The 19,347-nt window shown below is 31.6% G+C and overlaps 3 protein-coding genes across 4 annotated transcripts; 2 read left to right on the top strand and 1 right to left on the bottom strand.

Moving 5' to 3' along the window:
* Positions 1-14,890: 14,890 nt before the first annotated feature.
* Positions 14,891-16,091, bottom strand: LOC125579225. 2 transcript variants are annotated; one of them, XM_048743069.1, is made up of 3 exons: positions 15,631-16,091; positions 15,193-15,553; positions 14,891-15,111 (listed from the first exon to the last, which is right to left on the bottom strand). In XM_048743069.1, the coding sequence occupies exons 1-3, from the start codon at positions 15,750-15,752 to the stop codon at positions 15,103-15,105; spliced, it is 492 nt and encodes a 163-aa protein (XP_048599026.1). In that variant the 5' UTR covers positions 15,753-16,091; the 3' UTR covers positions 14,891-15,102. The 2 variants fall into 2 exon arrangements, with proteins under 2 accessions (XP_048599026.1, XP_048599025.1); XM_048743068.1 differs by lacking the exon at positions 14,891-15,111 and having other exon boundaries at positions 15,118-15,553.
* A 285-nt stretch (positions 16,092-16,376) lies between these two features.
* Positions 16,377-16,991, top strand: LOC106369755. The gene has a single exon (XM_013809871.2). The coding sequence runs from the start codon at positions 16,377-16,379 to the stop codon at positions 16,989-16,991; it is 615 nt and encodes a 204-aa protein (XP_013665325.2).
* Positions 16,992-18,023: 1,032 nt separating this feature from the next.
* LOC106369752 lies at positions 18,024-18,719 on the top strand. The gene has a single exon (XM_013809868.2). The coding sequence runs from the start codon at positions 18,024-18,026 to the stop codon at positions 18,717-18,719; it is 696 nt and encodes a 231-aa protein (XP_013665322.2).
* The last annotated feature ends 628 nt before the right edge of the window (positions 18,720-19,347 follow it).

The raw sequence follows: 19,347 nt of genomic DNA, 5'->3' as shown, positions 1-19,347 counted from the left end.
AAAATAGTATAAAGTGAATATTTTAATATTTACTCTAATATTCACCGATAATTTTATACTTTCTTTTTCGTTTTAATTTAATTGTAAAATAAAATTTCCGTTTAAAAATATGTATCGTTTTATAATTTTAAACAGTTTTTTTACTTTATAATCCAATCTATTTTTCTATTGGTTAAAATGCAGTTAGATGATGTTTTTTTTTAGTAAATATACAAAATTAAACATTTTTTTAATTTGTATGTGCAAGTTTTTGTTAATTAATTGAAAAAAGAATAGTATATAATGTGAAATACTGTTAATTAATTAATTAATTATTAGCTGCAGGAAAAAAAGTTATGTATCGCCTACATTTAGAGTACTGACCTTAAACTTTAGAGGTTGTGTATTGTATAACTTTTTTGTGGTTATTGTGTTCGTTATCATTTTTTTTTCTTTGATAAGTGTCAGTTATCATTTCTTGTTCCACTGTTTCCATAACTACATCAAACAGATTAGTTATATGTCATTAATATTAAAAAAGTATTATTTGTTCACAATCTAAAATTTGCCTATCCTATTATATAAAAAGAACTAATTTTGTGGCTTCTAAGAGTGTCCACTTCACCTAAAATATTAAGGACCAATCAATATGACATGTCATTCACCATATTTTCCAACCCAAAAGTAAACTATTGCAACATATATCCGAGCCCAATTAATTTTGTGGGTTGGTCTTCCAGAAACTCATGTGGCCAGAAAGTAAACTCAAACCCTGAGGAAGTATGAAAAATTAAGGTTAACGAATAATAATTATAAAAGTCTCTTCACATATTAAAATTTAAGTATACAGCACGTGTTTTGGTTGCTCAGTATTATATGCTTCATTTTACTTTAGACTTGATGTTTGTTTCGATCGACATACACTGGACATTACTCATCCAATAAGATTTTCTCTAACTGCTTATAACATATTGCGGTCCAGACTATTTTTTCACATCTCGCGTCACAAACTCGGATATAATAATTGATTTCTTACTGCATTCACATGATATCTGCAAATGGTGATGTGGGGTAGTCCACAGACCACAACTTCATGCTCAATACTTGCGATCCACATGCACGTAATGTGGATTGAAGAACATGTTTCATTTCTAATAGGCTGAACAAATGTGATTTGACTCAAAATTCCTCTTTTATTTTAATCCCAAACTCTAAAAAAGATTATTTACTTTCATAATCCTAATCAGACTTTTTAATACTTAGCTTAAACCACCTATGTCAATCAAATGAACGGAGAAACCATTTTATTTTACAAACATATGAGCTTCACATAACGACGCCAGTAATAGGTCGCGTGCGTTAATTACTCAACCCTCTAACCCGGCGATCATAGAAACAACTCACTATACGTCGTTTATTTACTCATCCGTTAACAAAGTTCCCATTCGTAATAAATATAGGCAAATAAAAACTTCAACGTTTTAACATTAAAATGTAACAACGTGTAGCAACTGCCCTGGAAAACAAAAAAAAATGCTTGAACATTATTCAAAACAGAACAGCAGACGTTCTGACTTACGTTTACTTGAAATATATGGGTTATATAATCTCGCAGCCAAAAAGGTCAAATAGATTAACCAAAAAAACACACTGCAGGTGCGTATGAAGAAGGAAGTAACAGATAGGAATGGCTACTCCATCCCCACCACACACTCCCCTCACCTAGTTTCTTCATTTTGATCACAACATTTACCTTCCTGCAATTGAGTTCATCAACAATACAAAACCCATAGATACGGATCGTTTTTCAATATTGGTTTCATTTAAGACTCCTCCCATTTACTTTAAATTATTGGAACTATCTTTACCGGTTACATTTCTCGGTAGAGGTTTAGATTCTTAAGAAAAAAACTTGGTCCAATCTTACTCTACATAATCATTTCGCAAATTTAAAAAACTTGGCAAAAAAGTTATGGAAAAATCAAATACAAAATTTAGTATCATCATTCAAATTTACAATGGTCTGTAAACACATATATACTGGCTAATGATTCTGCATTTATGATTTGTGTTTACGTATACATACATTAAAATCATATTGATGACTTCTCAATAATACCCCTTTAATTTTAAATTTTTTAGAATTTATACACGTTCAATATAAAAATTTTAAAGGCAAACAACATGGCCGACTAAAAATACAACTAAATCTAATAATGAAACTTATACTAGAGTCTAACAGAATATAGTAAAAAAATATCTTCAACCAAATATTATTACAGCAATAATAAATTATTTTTTATAACACAAGGCCCATTTCCAATCACAAAAAGAAGAAAAGAACAAAACGCAAAAGCTATACCACTAACAAGATTTCAAACTCCCAACTAGGCCTGGGCATTTCGGGTATCAGTTTGGTTCGGTTCGGGTATTTCGGGTTTCGGATAGTTTGGATAGGGGCTAGATGATCCATTTAGTACTTGACCTATTTTCGATTCGGTTCGGTTCGGGTTGTTTTGGATTCGGTTCGGTTCGGATAGTAAATGCAGGAACCGGAAAATATCCGGAAAAAGTTTGGTTCTCATTTGGATCCGGTTCGGGTTTGGATAGTTTGGGTAGTTCGGATAATATGGATAAAATATCGGTTATTTAAGGTAAAATATCAAATAATTAGGATGATTTAGATAAAAATTTTGGATATCTTGGATTACTTTGGATATTTCGGATAAAACTATCTGGATAGTTTCAGATACTTTCGGGTAGTTTGGATACTTTATAATAATTTAGTTATAATCAACTATTTTCAGATACTTTAATAGAATTTTAAATTAAAAATATATATTTAGTGATGTTATATGTATATATAATGAATATTTTTATATATTCGGGTACCCGTTCGGTTCTCGGTTCGGTTCAGGTTCGGTTCGGTTATTTCGGATATAAAAATATAGGAACTGTTCGGATATTTGAAGATATTGATCCGGTTCCGGTTTTGGGTATTTCGGTTCGGTTCCGGTTCGGTTCTTCGGTTCCGGTTATTTTACCCAGGCCTACTCCCAACTATACATTATCCATACCACCCCCACAATTAACACAACCTTACACATCAATATACACGTAGTCGGAACAACCAGATCAAACATACACACAATAACTAACTAATAAAGAATGTGATATATATTTAGTTCTGTAAGTTGCAAGTTTGTTGTAAGTTGTAACTAACGCGTGTGTCGTGAAGAAGAAAGTAATTAACGTATATGAAACTAAACATAAAGAATGTACATAGTTATGTTAAAAGAAAGAAAAATGTTGACGTATGACATCGATGCCTTGTTGAACCAATAACGTGGCACATCGTGGAAGTCACAGTTTTCATCTTTCTTTAGAGTTAAAACGATGAGAATGTTCCAAAAATATGCAACGAAAGCTGGATCCCATTATTAGCTTTCAACGTACCACTTGGGTTTATTTTTATACTAACCAAACAACGCCGTTTTGAAGCTTTACAGTTAAGCATGCCATGTACAGAATTTTTTGTACGATATATGTAAATATTTATTTTAATATTGCCAAATATGCAAATACCAATCAGAAGACATGGTAGTTGTAGTCTGTATCGTTGGCGTCTGCGGTTTAGTCTAAGCATTATTATGCATTTAGTCAAGCCCCCGTTAGATAAACCAAAAGTCCAAAACTAATAACTAGAACGAATCCACAGTGTAGTGTTTTCAAACTGGAGAATTTTTCTTGACATAAATTCCTAACTACCAAACCCATATTATGATGCATAGATATTCTAAACCAATTAACTGAAAATTTAGCATATGTTTTAAAACACCACAAAACATGCGGAGTATTAATTAACTATTGTTTATCTCGTTATTCGGTGTTTTTCATATAGATCACTTTTATAAAAGAAATAAATACATGGTAGATTTGAAAATAACACTACACAATATTATTTTGAGATTTTTTTTTTGTTTTCGTCAAATTATAGTTAATAACCCTATACAAAACATTGCAAAACAGTCTCAACACAACGTACTTATATTGGCAAGTGATTTATATGTGACTGAAAAGTGGCTCCAAAATATCTGTAACCAAACACAAATAATTCATATAATTTATTAGTATATATAGGTTCATTCATTTATTTTAAACTAGGTAATCAAAGTTTAAAAATTTTAAACATATATCGCCGTTTGAATACTTTGTTGAAGATTCTTATAAAAATGTTTAAACTACACGAGCATGTTTAATATAATAAATATCATTTGGTTCTTTTTAGTATACGTACAAACTTCCCTAAAATAATATGGGTGTAAATCTACTCAACCGAACTTTTTACCAATTTTGTTCGATACAAAAAGAAAAATACGTCGTTTGAATGTTATTTGGGGCAAAAAAACAAGTGAACACAAGTTGGTGGGTAGGAGTAAGATACGGTCCGAGAGATAGAGACGTGTGCATATATAGGTTTATATCAGTATACGTGGGTTATTAACTATAATTTGACGAAAACAAAAATTTGATGATGATGATGATGAGATCATTAGGTCCTATCCACAAAACGATAAAATGTTTGTATAAGTATCAAAATAATATCAAATGCGTACCCCTACGTACATACATTGTATATTGTTCTATTGCATTGATCGTAAGAGTTTCTTAATGGTGTGTGATCGCATCATATCTCAAGAATATTGGCCCGCAGCGTCTAATCCATATATCATATATACGATTAACAAACTAATGATTTGTTAAATAATTACCCACATTCTCGTTTAATCTTTTAAACTATTCAAATATTTTAACCAACTGCCTTTGGACTTTATTTTATATTTTCTGCTCATTGTAGATAATGTTTGGTCATATCCTAGACTCTTCCTTCCGCATTCTATACTCTTACACAAAACTGAAATAAATCAAAAAGACTTTGCAGTCACTAATTTGTGTGAATTACCTATTACAGAATAATATCGCACTTAAAAAAGATTTAAGTGGAATATTAAAGATGAAAAATGAAAAATATATGGATCAATCAATTATTTATTATTTAATTTTGAGTATATCAATCCATATTTCTAATTGTTATTTAGATATTTTTTTAACTTTAGATATATGACATTATTTTAAATATTGTTTTGATATCATGAGAAAAACACATTTATATATGTTTCAACCTAAATCAACATTATTTCTGACACAAGGAGAAGCTAATAAAAAAAATGTACCACTTTATAATTTATATATATATATAGGGTAAGAAGAAAAATATAGTATATCATTCAGTATACCTTCCTATACAGTTAGAACGTTTTCTAATGTTTTGAAATTATTTTTAAATTAGTAGTTTTGGAAACAAACCATCAAATTACTATTTATAAAATTACCAAAAAGAGAAAACACAAAGGCAAAGACATCCAAAAGAACAAACATTTCAAATTAGGTTAAATGAAGATAGCGAGAGACACTCATTGTGGGCAAAAAATCGCATGTGGAAGCAAGGGAATCGCCTTTCTTCTTTTAAAAGACCAAATACAAATTGGACGGACTAACCAAATTTACCGGAAATTAAGATATTCAATTTATAATTTATCATGAGAACATCGGTAAATTTTGAATGTTTAAAGGCCATCGCTTATGATTAATATTTGATTTAGTGTGTGCATTCATTCATGGTCTGATCACCACTTAGGAAAATGTACAACCTACTAACATAAGAATTAACAGCTGACTAGATACTGACCCGCCCTTTGAAAGGGCGGGTATTCTATCTATTAAAATGTCATTTTTCAATTTTAATATTATTTTTAATTAGATAAGGATGTATTTCAATATTTTATTATCTAATATATGGTTTATTTTTATAAATTGTAATTCTAATTAGTGTGAGTATGTGTTTGAATAGTTTATTATCTAATATGGTTTTTATTTTTATAAATTGTAATGTAATTTATTTGTTATTAGTAAAATTGTGTTTACACATATAGGACTGCAAATCCGTTGTTTGTTTAATTCTTAAATATATCAAATGTATTAATTTGTTTATTTCTTAAATGTATAATCTCAATAAAAATAAAACAGACTTTTTATGATTTTAAGTATATATATTTTACACAAATTGGCATAATGGGTTAATATATTTGTTTATCTCTTAAATATATAATCACTGTATAAAAAATAAAATAATATTTTTAATAATTTTCACAAAATTTATTTTAAACAAAATGGCCTAATGGGTTAACAATAATTCAATTTGGACCTATCGAATGGGCTTTAAATTTCTGTAGATTATTAAAAGTATTAAAAAAAGTAATGGTATGTTTTGTAATTTTTAAAAAAAAGTCAGAGACATAATCCTAAGAATGATTCTGCTTTAATAGTATAGATATTTTGATTACTTTCCAAACCTAGTTTCGTTTCGTAATTAATATGTTTAGAGGTATTTTTAGTAGATCTAGCTAGTATTTGTAACCATATTGGTGTACGTGTGTGTTAAACATTGTGCGTAAAATCAATTAAAAGCTAGAACTACAAACATTTAGGATACAAGATGGCATAAATGAAAAATACCTAAAACGTTAGAGATAGATTTGGATTCTTGTTTATCTATTTGTATTGTTTTATTTTGTTATATATCTATATATACGTGGAATATACTCTAGGTTCACTCCATATATATTATTTAGAAGTTCCCTCCATATAGATAAACGTAGCATCATGATGTAACAGCCACATATATGGAACATAACCGATATAGATCAATGTTTATGGAATTTATTCTCAAACAATATAACACAGCAATTACCAAAACGTTGTTAGATACACTTTAAGATGATTGATTCGTTTCGTTGTGTTTCTAGAGACGTGTTATACATGACTACTGCTAAATATATTATCGGCGATAAAAGACATGGCCTTATGCCACAGGCTCGTTCTAATTAAGACTCAGGTCATAGACAATAGCCTCGTGAACGTAGTAAAGCGAACTCGCTGATTAGAGAAAGGGGACAAAAAGACAGTAAAAGAAAGAAAGACAAGAGCTTACCCAACAGAAGAATCACGAAAGTGGAAAGAAACCGAAAGCTCGTATCTTGTTGTGTGCATGTTGGATCCTTTTGTCTCGCTTTTTCTCTCTCTAGGGATGTGTAGAAGATGCTTCGTATACGTAGCGTCGTTCATCAGAATAAAAACAATTAACAGTAATTAAACAAAAAGGTTTCGATGTTGATCCCTTTCTGAGTATTTATAATATATAATGTGGTAACAATTTTTTTGTAGAATATAATATATAGTAATTATATATATAACAAGTTGGATGATCAAGAGAGCCTTTAGGACGTAGAGAGAGATAGAGAGCGCGTCGCCACACATGAAGAGAAGGGAAAGGCATAACGCTAGACATGGATGGTTCTGCCTCTACCTAAAAACCAAAGCAACACCACTCAGTCTCAATTCTATTACAAGTTCTTTTTTTGACTGAACTTCAATTCATTTCTATTACAAGTAACTCATATAAAAAAAAATATCACAAATATCATGATATATCCAACAACTAAAAATTTACACGTCGAGTTTTGGCATTTCCAATTAATGTAACTAAATTTGACGAGAAACTATTTATTAAAAACATAATGCTATGTTTATGAGAAAATAAGTGTTTTAAAAATTAATTCATTGGTGATGTACATTGTAATTGAAAAATATCATATGTGAAGTAAATTCTCTTATGAAAAAAATAAGTGTTCAAAAAATTAATTCATTGGTGATGTACATTGTAATTGAAAAATATCCTGTGTGAAGTAAATTCTCCTTCGAGTTTAGTGTAAAATATGATTGTACAAATATGTGAGCATTTACTGTGAATCCTAAGACAACATTAAGCTCCCGAAAAACCTTTTTAACATATCACAATCCGCAAACCGGTAACTTCGATTATGAAGATATTAATTTTTTTTTTGTTAAAGAAATGAAGATATTAATTGGATCGCACTATTGTAAACCTTATTTGTTTGGTCACTACGTCATCACTCGACACCCAAATTTCGTAAACAAACTTGAGCTTTCTTCTTTTATTAGTATTATTCATCTTTAATTTTCAACATGAGGATCTGCCATGTTCATCTTTGTGCAGAAGCCAAAACAGACAAACTTATGCTACAGGCATATATTAGCATCAAGGATTCGCTAAGAAGATGGTGATGCTTTTTTATTGTTAAATATCAAGGTAACATTTGTAAATATTTATTTATCTACTATTTTGGTAGATTATATATAGTATTTTAGGCAATAATAATTTAGTTGTACGTGAAGTATTAAATTTAATCGCTAAACTTAAGTATATTTCATATTGTTTTGAGATAAAAAAATGAAATGAAGCAATAAATTAAACACACAAACTATGCCAAGTAATAGTTGGTCTATTTCTATCGGAGATTAAAAGTCAGGTTTAAATATTGTATGCATACCTAAGTGAAGACTAGTGAGCATCGAACAAATGTATGATTTAATATAACAAATTTTAATCTTAAGTGAGAATATGGGAATTGACGCATAGGCACACTTTTCTTGTTTTGCATGACTGGATTTATAAGTTATTCAGAAGAGAATCAAAATTTAAATATATACATTTTATAGTACCGTACTTAATTTTTAATCGACGCTTTCATAGTGCGATTTACATGTTTCCAGCCATATGGATCGATTCCCTAGCTAGTTGACTCTGGTTTTAGGACATTTAAAACGAAACACTTTCGAATTGGAAATTATTATTGTTTAAATAACACTTAATCTTATACTAATGATATCTTAGTAATCAATTCTCCTCATTCAAGTAAACCCTTTCTGAAAAAAATAATTTATCCTCATTATAGTCAGCAGTATTCTTGAAAATATTTAGTACTTGGATTCCTTTCTCCTATAAACTTCAATACATATCTATCGTTTTTGGACTATGCATGATATATATACTATTCTTGAAAATATTTAGTTACAAGTATATACTATGATATATTTTTTTAAAGGTACTACTATGGTATTAAAATTGATTTAATTTTAATTAATGCCCGCGGGCCCCGCCCCATTTGACCCGCTGCGGGGCGGGTGCGGGTCGAAGAATTTGAAAATTTGCAATGGCGGGTGCGGGTGCGGGTCAAGATTATTTTAAGCGGGGCGGGTGCGGGTCAGTCGAATTTGAGTCGCGGGTACTCGTTAACCCGCAAATTTAAGAAAAAAAGATTTTTTTTTTTTTAAAATGTTTTTTTTATAAAAAATATATTAAATCTCGTAAATATTTATATAATTTTAATTATTAATATATTATTTTAATATAGTTTTTTAAAAATAATATTTTTTAACTATATAATAATTATTTTTAATTAAAATAATTATTTTTAATATAATTAATATTACCCGCGGGTTAAGCGGGTTACCCGCGGGTTTTTGCGGGGCGGGTGCGGGTAGAAATTTTTTTGTTTGTGAGTTATGCAGGTCAATTTTTTGAATCAAAAAAATGATTTAACCCGCAGCGGGGCGGGGCGGGTCGGGGCGGGTTGACCCGTAAACCCAGCACTAATCAGGAGATAATTAAAATGAAATTCTAATTTTTTTTCCTTTTCTCGAAATGCATGAAATCCTCTGTATAGTATTTAATCAGGGACTTATGACTTTTTAAGTTTACTGTCGACAGTGGGTTTTGTCGACATTCAATTCTACGTCTAGTATTTCATTAGGGTTTATTCTATTTTAATTCTATTGTCAACAATGGGTTCGTGAATCATAAGTGGGGAGTCTGAAACTATAAACAAACAAGGAGGCTAGGCATAGGCTAGGATAAAATTCCGGAACAAGTGTGAGGCCAATGAGACGTAAAATTCCAACTTTTTATTAATTTATTAATGTTTTGTAAAGAAGGAATATATACACCTTACTATTGGGGCGGTATTGTTTTTAATTAGAAAATATTCAATAATTGTAAAAATATATAATATATAATATAATAACATATATACATATTTCTTTATATAATTTTATCACAGTCTAGTATTACTATATACTATTTTGTTTGTCAAAATTTAATTATAGATACTCTTATTTGATATTTTATAAACAAACACTGTTCTTGATGAATGATAACATTTACTTTTTTTTTAACTTAATCAAAAAATGATAACATTTACTTTGAGTATTAGTTTCTCGCTTTCTCTTTCATATCATTTTAAAATAACTAATTTAAACGTTTTTAAGTACAATTTTTTTTTTTTTTTGTGAGTCCGACGGTCATGCGACCCCTTTCGCGAATAAAGCAGCAAAGTTCACACTAATAAGAAATTTTACACTGATCGAAAATGTTCAATACTTTTATTTTCTTAGTTCATAGTCAGTCATTAGTCATACTCATATAACATATATTTTGTAGGAAAATTACAAATACATCAATGTATGTCTCCAAAACGTGAGAAAATGTAGGTATAATATTTCTTATGGATTCATGAACTTCAGATTTGAGCACTTTAATCAGTGTCAACTTTAAACAAACAAAAAATTAAGGTGTCAACAGACCATTTTACCCTATTTAATATATATGAATCTTAGTTTAAAATCTTTTATTTTAAAAGAAAAACTAGACCCTTAAACCATACTAGATCTTGACCCGCCCGACCGGGCGGGTATTTTTTTTATGTTTTTAGTTTTTTTGTTTATATTAAATGATGCATTTGTAATATTGAAACATAAATTTATATTGAAAATTAATCTTTGCAGCTATAATAAAAATTAAAATTAAAATTTTAAAAAATATTTTGATATAAATTTTAAATTTCCTAATTAAAATAATATAGAGGTGGTCATATTTTTTCCAATTTCAAAATCTAAGTTTCCTTAAAGACAAAGAAAATAAATTTATAAGTACATAAAATATATAAACATATTTGGAACTATAATTTCTATTAAAATAAATTTGATAAAGAAAAATAATCTTGCTGTTGTTATTTATTTCTAGAGCTTGATCCGTGACCGTATGAATATTTACTACACATTTGTTAATATAACATTTTTAAACATAACAATTTTATTTATTACTTTGAATAATTATATTTTGTGATTTTAATCATCTATTATATCACAATGTATAATATAAACAAATCCAATATTTATAACTAATTGGACTTATATTGTGAAAGCATTATACTAATATATGAATAAACTATTTTATATTTTATTTATATGTTATATAAATTGATTATGATGTGTGATTTTTTTATTTTTTTATTTATTACTTATAAATATTAAAAATATTGAATATGTTAATACGAAATACATTAGAAAATTTATTTTGGTTATGATTTGGTAAAAGAAATCTATTATTTAAATTTTGGAAAGATATTAAATGCTTAAATCTATTATTTAAATTAGGAAAAGACAAGCATGCTTAAATATAGGTTCAATAAATATCTCAATGGCATTTTAATGTAAATAAGTGGTAAAACTAAGGGGTATTTCTATTTTGTACTTCTTTTTTAATAATATAGATGTCTTACATGTGGATACTGCCATTTATATACTTTTTTGAAAGTTTCATATCATTAAGTTTTTCGTTTATTTTTAAATTTAGGAATAAATTGATTGAAACCCTTTTTTCTTTAATTCTCCTTAAAATGTTGATTTGTGTAGTGTCCGTAAATCATTGGGCAAGATTGGTCGCATGCACTTTATAATACACAAATGTGTATATATTTATAAACATACTACAATGATGTAATATCGTTATTTCATACAATAACTTCTAACTTCGTTCATGATAAAAGTGGAGTGGATGCTATATCCGGTGGCAGAGAAACGAAGAGATGGATGAAGCAAAAATTAACATTTAAGAACACATTTTTTCCTTATCTTACCTATTCTTTATTTGTAGTAGAATAGAAAAACAAAATACAATGGTGGAAATCAAAAAGCAAATAAGATTGGGAAGAATTTTTCTTTTTTTGGATGGAATTTTCCATCTTGTGTTGTCTATTTCAGCGTAGCAAATTTGACAAATCATAGTATGCCAACTGTGCCAAATGAAACGACTTAATACGTCTAGGTTAGTGTATAGTAAAAATTAATGATTGATCACCCTATTAAATTTGTAGTACATGGTTGTAAACATATAAAATCATTGCATATATTTTAGCGACCCATAATGCGTTTTCTGTACAAAAAATACCTATATAATGCATTCTGAAATAAAGAAAAAAAAACGGCTGATTAGTAACCTAACGTCAACGCGTATAGTGTCAAAAGTTATGTTAACGTCCATCGACTAATAAGGCTTACCGTTCCAATGGCGGTGAGATCGTTTTGATTAAGTGCAGGAATCATTGGAAGTGAAGTGAAAGGACCCAACGCAACGTACTTAGCCACACAGATATGCTAAATGGTGTACAACCCGAACGAATTTCATCTTTTTCACAATATTCTTTATTATCTCTTTGATAAGAAACTAAAATTAAAAAGATGATATTATCACTTTACTGTTACTCTCAACCATCCAATTAAAACAAGGACATTATTATCTCATGAAAATTCGTACGGTAACTATTACGAGATATTCCCACATGAGTCTTGTGGATCCCAAGTCATTTGCCATTTTTGTGTGTCACGTGTTATAGATTGGATTGTGACTATGTTCTTGAGAGTTAGTTACCTTCACCATCTTGCACGATTTAGCTCGAGCGTTGCAAGATTTAAATTTGGATAAATTCTTAGCCAAAAACAGATTTACAATCTGGCATCTTTTTCTTTGCATTTTATTATTAATTTTTTGGTAACCGCATTTTATTATTATTTATACATGACTAACATATCATGTAGGAGTTCATGGTAGAATATACAGTGGTCTCACCACTAAAACCAGGAGCTAGCATAAACAAGTTACAGTTACACATTTGATTCGATTATGTACGAATATATTGGATCAATCGATCATTTAGACTTTGACTCGGATGTTTATCCTTGGAACCTATGTTGTCAAGGGACATGCTCGCGATCAAAACTCGAATTTCCCATGCTAAATCTTACCACAAAATACATTTTATGTGGACATTTTCATCGAATGATAGTAACCAAGCTTGTCCAAAAATGACTACCGAATTAGGGTAATTAAGATGTTGCGTAGTGAAACCAAAAGAAAATATAAAGGTGGCCGACAACAAATAAGGATTCAGAAGGCACTGATTCATATGAGACTAGGCATTAGGCATACAACAAAAGATTTTTTAAATAAGCAGCTTTCATTGTTATAAATATACTTTAGTATGTGGTTACAACTTATTTATAATTCGAAATTTTAATTTTGAGAATAAAGGAGCAATGATCAAACAACACCTCACGCAAGTAGCAACAAAACAAGCAAGAAGTTCCACATCAGACTTTTAGAATGTTTATTCAGAGAATAAAATTTTAATAACAATTTTCACAGTCTTATGCTATTGTTAACCGGATTAAGTACATTTCAGTTGTTAGCTGGGTGCAAGAGTTTAACTATTTTCTATAATTTTGTGAATGCAAAAGAAAAGTGAATAAAGAGTGACGCAGAGTTCATCGTACGGACACAACCCTGTGTTATATTTTATCGTCCGTACAATTTATCAAGGGTTTAATTGCAATTAAGGAGATATTGATCTCTTTTGATATTTTCTTGATGAGACATAGCTTTTACTGTTTCATCTTTTTGTAAAGAGATACATTATGTTTTGGGGGGGGGGGGGGGGGGGGGAGAGGGGGTATATTTGGTGTTTGGTCACTGGTCACAACGATGTTTTCTTGTTTTTTTTTTGTTTTCTAACCAATTGTATGCTCGTAAGAACTTTTTTTTTACAATGGGATGTCCCAACTTTGATTCCGTTCAAATCATAACTATTTAGACATTTAGGTCGATTAATAATTATTAATCCTTTTTGTAAGAAAGTAATAAGACTTCAACATGAAAACAGAGGATATATACTTGGTTGATAAGAGCTCAACATTTTGAAAGACAATTGATTGCACAGCACCTAGAGACAGAATAACACTGGTAGCAGAAACACTACATGGTTATGTTTTTTTTTTTTTTGTAACATACACTACATGGTTATGTAAGGATCACTTTTAAGTTAATTTCACACACAAAACACTACAAAACAAACACTAACAATCCTTATCTAATGATCACTCAAGTTGATTGAAGCTGTAATCTGTATACACCAATAAGCTTGATAATGGCGGTAAGCCGGGAAAATTGGGCAATCCAAACCGTACGGTAAGGTCAATGTCAGTCAGCTCCCCAAGCATCGTCCCGTTGTTTCTGCCTGGAGACAATCCGGTTTTTGCGGGCAGCTTCTTGGTCTCGTAGCTCTTTAGACCCGAATCCAGAAGCCGGTAGCTTCAATCCCATGCTGTGAGCAATCAACCGTTGAGCTGTTCGCGCCGATGTCTTTGGTCTTTGAGTAGGCGGTTTCAAATCTGAAGTAGATTAAACATAACATATGTGTGATGCATCACAGGTAATAAGACATATTGACCAAGCAGATCAAATGTAAGTTCTGCCTTTGTTTTTGCACAACATTTGACCCCATCTATGAGTTTTTGGTGCTTCATTCAAAAGATAGCTTGATCAAGTGGATTAACGAAGAATGACGTGTTAAAGACTTAAAGCTCGCCTTGATGACATAAAGAAGTAAAAGAAATAAGAATCGTGATCATCGAGAACACGTATGGTGAATGAACGAACATTGAACACTATTGCAAGCCTCTAGAGCTGTATCAATCATCAAAACAAGAGCAAGAGCAAGTTAAGCGCTTTAGGATAAAGCTCTAATCTGATTTGTAAATTCAGTTATTAACAAAAACTGAACTTAAATTTCACTATTTGAGCTTTAAGGTTTACCCTCTTGTCTTCGTCATCTTCCCCACGAATAGATCCTTGGACTTGATCAAACCAGGGAGGCAACCAATGACTGTCCTGTGCCACCGAGTATTTTCTTCCTAATGATACAATAGCCATCTCTGATCCAGGCTTGTAAGTTGACATCTTCTTCTTCTTTTCCCCACCAGACATCATTACCTTTATGTTATTCACAGCCATATTAGCATGCATCTCCCCTATATATCCTGTCATTACAAAAATCATATAATCAAAACAAGAAACTATGTAAAAAAAACCTGAAAAATGTTATGGTCTTGTGAACTTACAGGAATATTAGTGATATCACCAATGGCAAATACATTCTTTCTATCCTTAATCCTCAAGTTCTCATCAACCATGACTCTCCCTTTACCATCCAAGCTATCTTTCAGAGAGTTTCCATTGAGCCATTGAGAAGACATAGGCTTCCCAACGCAGAGGAAATGACAATCTGCGAGTATGGTGTAATCATATCCAATCACATCTCCATCTGCAGTCATTACATCAGTCTCCGTGATGTTGACCGCCGGAGAAGTAACAACACGGCCTTTCTTGAAGTAGTTCTTGTGGTTGATAACTGTTCTTTCAGCAAACGAAGGCTCCACCATGGATCTCAAGCTCGCCCACGTGATCTCAAAGTACTCCTTCCTGATTTGATTTCAACATAGTTTGAGCTTGTGATGAATGATAATCTGAGATTAAATTTTGTGTTTTCAAGAACTTACGGATCGATGAGGATGACATCAGCATGGAACTGAAGCAACTTCGCTGCGAGGGAGCCTGCGACTCGGCCGCCGATCACCACCACCCTTCTTCCTTGTTTAGACTCAGATTCTATCTCTGCCATTTTAGTGATGCAGGCTTGAATGTTCTTCTACTACTTCTTGTTTGTTATGTTTTTCTTCTTGTTCTTGAAATCGAATCCAAGAGTCATTATATATACACAAAAGAGTAGAAAGGTTGTCAGAGACGAAAAGACATTATGTGTTTAGTCAGTGACTTCAGATACCTGAAGAATCTCTCATCGAATACGTCAGAACGCTATTTTCAATTTTCCTCCCGTGAAAGAATCTTTGGGCCTTTGACTTTTTCTTATTGGGCCGATAACAAAGCTATTCAATCATACACATTTCAATTCTTTTTATTCGGAATTGAGCATGATGGCGCGGGAATATTTTTAATTTATGTGCTGTCAAAACAAAAAAAAACTGATTATTCTAGAACTTTATTTATCTAAATGACGATGATATATATTAATCCGATGATGATTATTAACACAGTTAAAAGATACAAAGCCGTCATATTATTATTTTTTTTATCTACCCATGATTTATAAATAAAAAAAAATATACGAGATTGACTTTTAAATAGTCTCTATAATTAATGAAAATAACATCACTTCTTTCCTTTAAACGTGGAACCTAAACAACAATAACAATCTCTTCTCAAAACAGTGCGCATCCCTTCGGATATGGCTTCCCAAAACAGTGCGCATCCCTTCGGATATTCTACGCCCTCCGACACTCGTCGTCGTTGGTGGTGGTCACGGCCTATAGCGACTCTGCCAGCACCTGAAGATCGTAAAGCCACTTCCAAGGAACTTGCGGCTTACTTTTCGCCCCTTTGGGGCGGCTTACTCACCGCCATCGCCATGTTCTTAATCTTCTTGTTCACCGACGAAGCAGACCCCCACGCCAAATTCTCCATCCAATCCATCGCCATCTCTCCATCGACCGCCACGTATCACGTTGACTTTCTCGTAAGAAACCCTAGCTCGAGATATTCTATCTATTACGACGACCGTGATGCTTCGGTGAGGTTCGGTGATGTAAACGTTGCGGTTTTTAAAATCATACGTGAGCGTAGCTACAGAGATCACACGGCTTTCTCATTGGCCTTCGATGCTGGAGAGGTAATAAATGGAACCGACGTCGAGCTTCACATCAAACTTAGAGGGATGCATGAGCGTTACATAGATTATGATGAAGCTGGGCATTTTGATATTACATGTCACATCCGAAGCAAAGAAAACATTGAGAAGATTAATTGCCATTCCGGTTTTACACATATGAGGATGCTTGTTTAAGTTAAACTAATTAAGCTTATAGTTTTTTTTATCCATGTTTTTCCAGTTAGTCTATTAATTTTTTTATTTTCGTCTTCCCTGCATTAAGATATATACGTATATGTATGGATATCTTTTCTCCATAACCGCTCTATATAATGCTTGTTTTATTAGAAAGATATATATATTCCACCCTCAAATGCTCTATTTACTTAAGTTTAAAATGAGGGTTTAATTCTTCATATTAACAAAAATAAAATGCAACAACGATTGTTTTTCAAGGTGATTGCAAGAAGGTTGTTGTCTGATTAATGGCAAGATACTAAGATACACAAGTGAATCAGAGAAGTAACTGGAAGGACTGGGTGGGAATAAGGCTGACGATGTATTTGTATTTTCCAAACATAATGTTCAAGACAGTACTCTCTCATCTTTTCACATTTGTGTTCCATTTGTATTAACCCAACTATCACATTATGATAAGTTTGTGAATGAAAGAGTCGTTATGAAAAAACATATATACAAGAAACTGTTATGAATAATAGATACAAATATATTAGATATATACTAGATATACTTAAAAGATATTAGATATACTTGTATCTCATTTTTTATTTATTCCCAAAACCTTATATATTCCTATATATATTTGTTTATCTATGAAATAAGAACAACAACAACAAAAAAAAAAACAACATCAATTCATCTATTTTCTCTTCATTCACAACAGAAAATAAGATATACAGTTCTAATTTCGGTATTAGATTTTTTTTCAGGTTGTTCCGATTTAAATATTATATTCCCGTATGAATTTTTCAAAAAAAAAAGTGCTAACTAATATTTCTTATATTAATAATTAAACTAGATAATTCCCGTAGATTTGTAATCTTTATCAACAAAATAAAGACTACATTATTATTTTTTTTTTTGAACACACATAATTAAAGACTACATTATTAAAAACAAACATAAATATAAAAAAAATCAAGACATTGTAATATTATATATTAAGCCCTAACCAAGTTAATATTGTCGTAGTGTTAAATTTCCAACATGGCAACTTCTCAGTGCACTTCTTGTGGCCGCATTCTCCAGCATTGCCAGTGTCGCCGGCAAGCATCCACCACCGTATCCAGCAGCGCAGATAATACGGCCGGCGAACTTACTCCAGCTTGTTGTTGTAGTTGCTACACCGGGTGGACTATTGTTTTCTACCTTCTCTTTCTAATGTTTTCAGGAAAACAATTTATGGGCAAAGCTGGTTGTTACTTGGAGCTATTTGCCAGTTCCGTCACCGTCTCAAACGCAAACGCAAACACAAACATCTCAACCGCTGATTGGAGAGTCGGTTTGGTTGCTAAGAGTCCGGTCACCCGCTGCAAAATATCTTTACATACAAGCAAGTCTCGTCTCCTTCGTGGAGATCACGAGGTTGTCTCCGGGTCAGCTCCGTGGCTGGATGGCTTTGGACAGTTTTTTACCTCAGACAATACGTATGAGCCGGTCACAAGCGTCGATTTCAAAGGGGTTGAAATGCCGGGAGTTGTAGGGGACCTGGTTAGGGGTTATAAGGTGGAGATTGCCGTCGCAGTGAAGGCAGATGGTAAACATGTTTTCTTGATTGTGTTGTGCGGAGATTTACCGGTGAAATTGACGGCTGATCCGAAGGGGAATGTGATTGGATCGTTGCTAGGAAATATGAAACGGTGTGAGTATGTAGTCGGAGATAACTTGAATATTCATGTTTAGATGTTAAACTCTTAATCCTCGCGATCATGAATCTTTGATCTTTATCTACACGTTAATAGCTTTATGTTTCTTTAATTTTTTTACATTTATTTGTGTGTTTAGTCGTACTTTCTTTTTAACAGTGTGTTTAGTCGTGGCTTATCATTATTTGGAGTGTTTTCACTAAAATATTTCTCGACAAAAAAAAAATAGTATACAAAAATACAAGAAAGTTACAGAATCTTAACGGAATATGTTAAAATATAAAAACTCGTCTTTTAACTTTTAACTAAAAGACTGGATAAGGCATACATTTACGACAGATACCTGAAATACCTCAGGGCATCAGCAGTGAGAGAACACCTCCAAATCTATCAACAATTATAAAATAAACAAAACAATTAAAATTTAATATGGTAAAATTTGTGTTGTAAACACTTGTAGATCAGTTCTCAAAACAAAGCTCAAATGTTCTTTATAAAGAGCATGTTCTCTGGAAAAAAAAACTTGTGGTTCTTGCTCGAAAAGACTTGTGGCTTAACTCTAATCACGTTCAAAAAAGAAGAAAGAGCCGCTGCCTCCTTGTCTGCCGCTCCGGTGGTTGGTGCTTCTCACCGCCGCCGGGAGCGGCCCCATCTCGTCTCTTACT

The sequence above is a fragment of the Brassica napus genome, chromosome A10 (assembly GCF_020379485.1).
Source record: "Brassica napus cultivar Da-Ae chromosome A10, Da-Ae, whole genome shotgun sequence".
NCBI lineage: Eukaryota > Viridiplantae > Streptophyta > Magnoliopsida > Brassicales > Brassicaceae > Brassica > Brassica napus.
Note: the sequence above shows the minus strand (reverse complement) of the source record. Positions and strands in the feature narration are given on the sequence as shown.

What these genes read in the sequence shown, in the direction of transcription:
- LOC125579225 (XM_048743068.1), bottom strand. Translation starts at nt 15,752, where the DNA reads ATGGCAGAGATAGAATCTGAGTCTAAACAAGGAAGAAGGGTGGTGGTG. An exon ending in GATGTCATCCTCATCGATCC is followed by an intron (nt 15,554 to 15,630) that starts GTAAGTTCTTGA and finishes AAATCAAATCAG; the next exon opens with GAAGGAGTACTTTGAGATCA.
- LOC106369755 (XM_013809871.2), top strand. Translation starts at nt 16,377, where the DNA reads ATGGCTTCCCAAAACAGTGCGCATCCCTTCGGATATTCTACGCCCTCC.
- LOC106369752 (XM_013809868.2), top strand. Translation starts at nt 18,024, where the DNA reads ATGGCAACTTCTCAGTGCACTTCTTGTGGCCGCATTCTCCAGCATTGC.